Raw genomic sequence first — 7,006 nt, 5'->3', positions numbered from 1 at the left:
GGAAAAAAATAATTCTCTTTTACTTGTATGTTCAGTTTCTTTGCGAATTTCACTTCTAGAGACATATTTGATTTTAGAAACTAAAGGCTATTAATTGATGAGTTACTGCCAACAGTTAAGAAACCTAAAACCGAACAAAATCAACGTATTATGCATGCAGCATGCAATCACTTATATTTTGGTAGGTCTTTCATCACTTGTCACTTGAGACATTTTTTCCAGAATTGGTAGGAATTAAAATGCGAGATACTTAATGAGATAACTAACAATGTTTATACCTCTTCTTTTGACCAAATTAAATTTTGAACTTTATTCTATTCCTTCTAAACAAATAGCAAATTTTTCACTATTGATAGGAATTAAAATGCGAGATACTTGATGAGATAACTAACAATGTATGCCTCTTCTTTTGACCAAATTAAATTTTGAACTTTTATTCTACAGTATACCTTCAAAACAATTAGTTACTAGAATACCGACTTGCCGTTTCTAAAACAACAGAGATTTGGTTAATCTACCAGAAAGTTTCGGCCCTTTTTAAGTTCAGGAAAGTTTGAAGCATGTACTATTTCACATATAATGGCCAAAGCACCCTTTGAAAATCTTGGTCTTCTACAACTTGATCACAAATAAATGCAATTCCACACTACATGACTCACCTACCAGAATCGATTTAATCTATAGAAACATCAAGAATTACTCTGCTGGGTAAAACCTTTAAAAAATTTGTTCAACTTCTCAAGCAAAAAGATAAAATTTGCTAACAATTTGTCTCAAGGAGGGAGTAGCATCGACGGAGTAAAGATAAGCAAACAAAAAGATTATACACTGCTTCAGTAATGAGTGAACAAAAGGATGGTTAAGTACCAAGTATAGTGAAGACTAAATGGAAACTTGTCCCACTAATAGACCAATTCTGACCATTGCATAGTAATCGGGGTTTAGGTGTACACACTAGCTCAGTCTTCGCCATCCATGGTGATCTCTACGAAAAGCTTGGGAACATTGACCGTGATCATAATGTCGAAATGACATGGATAAAATAATATGACCCAAGACACAGTTGGCCCCTCTAATTTAAATATCGAACAACTGCAAAAGAAACGTGGATGATTAGCTACAAAGTAACAGAAGTTATAGGCACCAAATTAAATACGGAGCAAAAAAACCTACCAATAATTATATTAGTCATCCAAGTAATAGTAAGATCCAGCTGTTTTCTGCTCCCTGTCCTTGGCAGAGTTTAGTTTGTTGATTCTGGGCCGGAAATTGGTTGGGTCCCGTCTAAAGGTGATGTCCAATTGCTACATAACAACACCAATTAGATTATTATATGATTACACAGTCCAACAGTCCAGTTCTACGAGGATGGAAGGGGAGACTTACAGATAAGAAAAGATTCATTCCAGTCAACAGCGATTGAGGTGAATTTGCAACACAATCAATCGATGGCTGTCCCTCGTACACTATGACTCTGTCTGCCAAATATGTTGCCATTATAAAGTCGTGTTCAACCACAAATGCTGTCTTTTTGGCGTGAAGTATAAACCTCTTAATGACTTTAGATGCGACAATACGTTGCTCAGAGTCAAGATATGCACTAGGTTCATCAATCAGATAGATATCGGCAGGCTGCAAAAGTTCACAAAAACCATGATAAGGAAAGAATTTGACGAAAAAATTACCTCAGAATAGGTTGAACATAACTTCAGCCCAGAAGATACAACAGACCAAAAAAAGAAAAAAAGATGAGACTATCTCCTTCTACCTATATAATTGAACACGTCTCAAATCAAATAAATCTTATTTACTTATATAGGTGTGAACTGTCTACATATTTTCTTTTAGGTGAGGCCTGTGTTATCTGGATTCTGGAACTGTAACGTTGCTAGAGTTGCTCACAATATCTAATCTCTGTTCTAGAATAGATGACTAACTTTGACTTTAAGATCAGAGAAATGACATTAAGTTTGAAGTGGAGTAGTTTCATTTAAAAAAAACACAGCACATAATTATTACACGCCTTAGGCCTACACAGTAATTTTGTCCGAATATGGGTAATTAAGAATATCATGTACTCAAGGTTACCACCAAAATGGAACTTGAGCACTAACTTCAATGACACTAAATAATTAGAAGTAAAAAGAGTAGTACCTTCCCGAGGCACAGACATAACGCAACCCTTTGCAACTCCCCTCCAGAAAGATTCACAACTTCTTGATCCATCAGCTGCTCAATTAACAGTGGCTTCATTACATCTGACACAAACTGAGGATGCATATATGACTCACGAATTTTCGAGTGTAGCAGATGTCGGACTGAGTGTTGGAATTTCGGACTAATTTTCTGAGGCTTGTAAGATACATTAAACTCAGGAATCTCAATATCAGAGCCTTCCACTGTGTCAGGCTTCAATAGACCAGCCTGCAAAGATAATCAAGCGTAAATGGATCTGGCTTGGTATGATGTACACCAGCCAACTTTTCCACTACTGTCAATATAAAACACATACCAGCATCCGGATAAAGGTGGTCTTCCCCGTTCCATTCTCACCCAGCATGACAATAATTTGAGAATCAGTAAATTCACCCTCTGTCACTTTAAGCTTAAAACCCCCCTGGGTTTTGCTCATGGTTGGATATTTGTATCGTGCATATGTTTCTATTTCCTCAGCACTTTCCTGTGGTGTCTCAGAAACCTGAACGGTAAATAATACAAGGTAAATACTTTAATAAGCAACCAGTACCAGACTAGCAGTCAACTACAGATATCTTTGTATGTCACCTTAAAAGTAAGAGACTCCTCTCTAAACCGTAGATTTTCCGTGGGTACAAAACCAGCCAAGAATATGTTGATTCCTTCTCTGACAGAAAATGGAAGGGTAACAACACCGTATGCACCAGGCTTTCCATAGAGGCAGCAAATAAAATCCGACAAATAATCCAGAACGCTGAGGTCATGCTCCACAACAATTACATAACTGATTCAAAATAACAAGGCTTAGTAATTCTGATTCTACTTTTTAGGCAAACCGTAAAAGCCTCACAATGATAACAAAGAGAATCAAACCTGTTGGGCCTAAGTAAAGATCGAATAACTTGAGCAGCCTTGAGCCTTTGTTTCACATCAAGGTAACTGGAGGGTTCATCGAACATGTATATTTCAGCATTCTGAATGGCAACTACAGCAATTGCGAACCTCTGAAGCTCCCCACCAGATAAATCTCCCACATTACGGTCTATAACCTGATTTAGTTCCAGATCATGACAAAGTTCTTCTTTCATGTCTCTCTCATCTTTTTGCTCCAGCACTTGCCCAACATTTCCTTGAACTGCTTTTGGAATATGGTCCACATATTGTGGCTTGATGATTGCCTAATAAAAATTGAAAATTTATATATATTAGATTATTAATAATCAAGTGCCAGATACGACGATTTAGCTGTAAAAGGCATGTAAAATTTAAAGAAAGCTACACATTATAACCCAGAAAGCCATTGCACAACACTTTCTAGGATCTTTTTCGGAAAATGGTAAAATTTATAAGAAAAGCACAGCGAAGGGGACCCCTGACACAAAACTGCAAAAAATAATGTCTGAGTTTTGAGGAACAATTTTTGCTATCAATTACAAGATACAGTCCAGATTTCCAACTAGCATGCACCATGTATTACAATGATAATGGTTACAGAAGTACTTAAAACATAAAGGATAAATCATAAACACCACTATTCAAATGGTGAATAATGAAGGCATGCAAAGTATGATAAAACCAAAACAAACATGGTGCAGGATCAAGTTCTAAAAATTGCATGAATAATATTAAATATTGTTAAGTCTTCACATAATCTATAGCAATTAAACATCTGAATACAGCCTGGAGAGTATCTTTATCCAAAATTACTAGTTATACATATTGTTGTCAATACATAATCAGTAATATACCTCAAGTTTTAAAATTTTAAAAGACCAAAATTGTAAGCCTTTGAAGAGTTTGAAATTCCCTACCAACTAGGAAGCAGTTGTATCAACTACAGAGGTAATTTAGATCCAACAAATATATAAAAAATATAGAGAGTACAAGTCATTAATACATCTTCACACCCACCTTGAGGTTATCTTCCAGTATACGAGTAAAGTAATTTTGCAGCTCGGACCCTCTAAAGTACGTCAAAATTTCCTGCCAATCAGGAGGGTTCTGAAAAAGAAAAAACAAATAAATCACATTAGTGAAAAAATATAGAAAAGCATTTGATGTCTCAGTAATCAACTAGAGGTAAGAATCATATATCCCAAAAAACAAAAGGAACAAAATTGAAGGGATTTTACATTGAAACGGCCAAGATTGGGCTTCAATTTCCCAGCTAAAACTTTGAGCGCAGTCGACTTTCCAATACCATTTGTCCCAACCAAGCCAAGAACTTGCCCCGGCCTTGGAACGGGTAGCCTGTACATAAACGTGAAAATTTATTTAGCTAGTAAAAGTATAATGACTCCAACACTTCTTAAGGGTACAATTTATATTACCTATGTAGCTTGAAAGTGTTAGGACCATAACGGTGAGTTGTGTCCTTGTCCAGATCTTTAGGAAGATTAATAATCTGAATTGCCTCAAAAGGGCATTTCTGCATTGAACAAGATAAAAGGGTGCAACTTTAGGACACTCTACAAAACAGAAGCAAAGAATAGTCATTAAATTGAGACAAATTAACAACCTTAACGCATATTCCGCACCCAATGCACAACTCCTCAGAGATGAAAGCAATTTTCGCTGCGGACGTTACTTCAATACAAAGTTTGCCTGTGAACAAAAAGTGAACCATGTAAGAGGAGCATTACCAAAAATGAGTTATAATTATCATCTATAGTATACTGCAAGAAAAAATGTTCACTGTGGAAATCATAAAGACTACTGAAATTGTCTGGAAAGAATAAAGGTCTTCCAAATAAGAACTAGAAGAATTATGTAACAAAGGAGAGGTTAGAGTTATCAAGACCAAGAGAATAAAATCTTGAGGAAATAAAATATAGAAGTGCTAAAAAAAGAGGGACAGCATTTTTAGAAAAGATAGATGTGGACTGGTTGTGCAAGAATTAAGGACAATTAAATTACAAAAGATAGATTGTTTAACATTACTACCAGTACTCTGTAAGCAAAATGGTAAATCTAGTCAAAATATCGGCACGTACAGCCCATCTCCCATCTCCCATCTCCGGCTTCTACTAAGTGTACTTTTTTTATCTTCAGACGAATTCTGTACTCGTATACACTATATATCTTATAGCATATATGGTATACACGCTAAAATATTTTAACAAGAGAATTAAAGAAAAGACGAAAAAATTAATTTCCAATTTACAATAATTTAATATCTTACCTCATTCGAAGGCCCCTTGCGCGGAACAGTTATCTTATGGATACTAGTACGCTTAGAACATTGTTATTTTTCGGTAATCGACATTTTGCTAATGTGAATTAAGCATAGAGCGAACTTACATAAAAAAATAAAAACATAACATTTCTACTGCTTAATGAAAAAAAAAAGATATCTTTGTACAGTTAACTCATTGAAAAGCATCAATACCACGCAAGCACATACAAATTGAATAAAAATGCGTGCAGATGATATATATCCACGTTTTTGTGAGCATAAAATCAAAAATAGCAATCGAAATATAATCGAAAAGGTACAAAATCATGAATCAATCAAAACAGCAAGAACAAATTGCTCAAATTTGAAAACAAGAACAGCAAATTGAAACTATAGCTAAACAGCTTATACATAAAAAAGGTTAAAAATCGAGATACAATAAAATTAAGGAGAGAAAGGAAACACCAGTCTTAACAACAGGACAGCTCTTCTTGCATTCTTGCCTGCACTTTTTGGGCTTACAGCGATCCGAGCTCACAATTGCGATACGAGTCAATCGATCTGACATCCTGATTTATGTTATCAAAACAAAAGATTTAATTACAATTGAATGAATAATTACAGGATGAGAGAGATAACTTTGTAACAACAGAATCGAGAGAGAGAGAGAGAGCTTTGTAACTACAGAATCGAGAGAGAGAGAGATAGAGAGAGAGAGAGAGGAGGTTACTTGGAGAGAGATTTGATTAAGAGAGAGAGCTAGAGGATTGCAGCAGATGGGGCTTTAGCTTCTTCTAACCAAACAACTCTGGACTGCCCCCCCCTAGGGTTTCCGCACCGATATACGACACTGTGTTTTTGCGTGCGTTACACACACGAATCTTCTAATTTATATATTTACCTTTTTTTATATAATTTGTTTTTTCTTTTGTTTTTTTAAACAAATATTAAAATATGAAACATTTCTTTTTCTTTCTATGTTAATTCCGCTTTACTTGTTTAAAAATTAGGTATAGAAAATGCTTTTAAAAGATTATAAAAATATTCATATGACTTTGTTTTCTTTAGGGGAATATTAATATTGATTTATTAAATGATTTACATGTTGGTTTATATGTAAGATTTTCAAGAAAAAATATTCGTAGAATTTTATTCTCATATATATAATAAATTTATAAATAACTAGATCATTATAAAATTTTAATGTTTTATCAAAGGAAAAAAATTCCAAACTTGGATATAATAAAGTTTATTTGGATTTGGATTTAGATATATAGGAAGATTTTACAACTCGTTCCACCGTCAACATTCTAGTTGGTTGGCCATGAAACGAACCTGAAAATTAAGCTACAAATTATTTATTCATAATCTAATATTTTTTCCGTCCGATTTTATGTGAGAAAGTTTCCTTATTTGTGACCTTTTTTTTGCTAAATATTTGTATTCTTTTTATTTACAAAAAGCGGTTTTATGTATTTTTAACACCAATTATCGTATATAATCATGTATGTTCTCGTTTAATATTTTTATAAAGCACACCAAATTTCACTTTTGTTTTCCAGGTTAATTTTAAAAAATTGAAAGTACGAGTGGAACAGACAGCAGGGAGATAGACATATTAATTCAAATCCTCCA

The 7,006-nt window shown here is 34.3% G+C and overlaps 1 protein-coding gene across 1 annotated transcript; it reads right to left on the bottom strand.

Annotated features, from left to right (window-relative positions):
• Positions 1 to 672: 672 nt before the first annotated feature.
• LOC141707216 (ABC transporter E family member 2) lies at positions 673 to 6,238 on the bottom strand. Its single transcript, XM_074510257.1, has 13 exons — positions 6,102 to 6,238; positions 5,837 to 5,940; positions 4,715 to 4,800; positions 4,527 to 4,624; positions 4,329 to 4,446; positions 4,108 to 4,197; positions 3,070 to 3,374; positions 2,785 to 2,980; positions 2,513 to 2,698; positions 2,155 to 2,424; positions 1,387 to 1,632; positions 1,174 to 1,304; positions 673 to 1,092 (listed from the first exon to the last, which is right to left on the bottom strand). The coding sequence occupies exons 2-12, from the start codon at positions 5,937 to 5,939 to the stop codon at positions 1,185 to 1,187; spliced, it is 1,818 nt and encodes a 605-aa protein (XP_074366358.1). The 5' UTR covers position 5,940; positions 6,102 to 6,238; the 3' UTR covers positions 673 to 1,092; positions 1,174 to 1,184.
• Between the last annotated feature and the right edge of the window lie 768 nt (positions 6,239 to 7,006).

The sequence above is a fragment of the Apium graveolens genome, chromosome 2, assembly GCF_009905375.1.
Source record: "Apium graveolens cultivar Ventura chromosome 2, ASM990537v1, whole genome shotgun sequence".
NCBI classification, from domain to species: Eukaryota; Viridiplantae; Streptophyta; class Magnoliopsida; order Apiales; family Apiaceae; genus Apium; species Apium graveolens.
The sequence above is the reverse complement of the archived record's forward strand: the minus strand, read 5'-3'. Positions and strand labels throughout refer to the sequence as shown.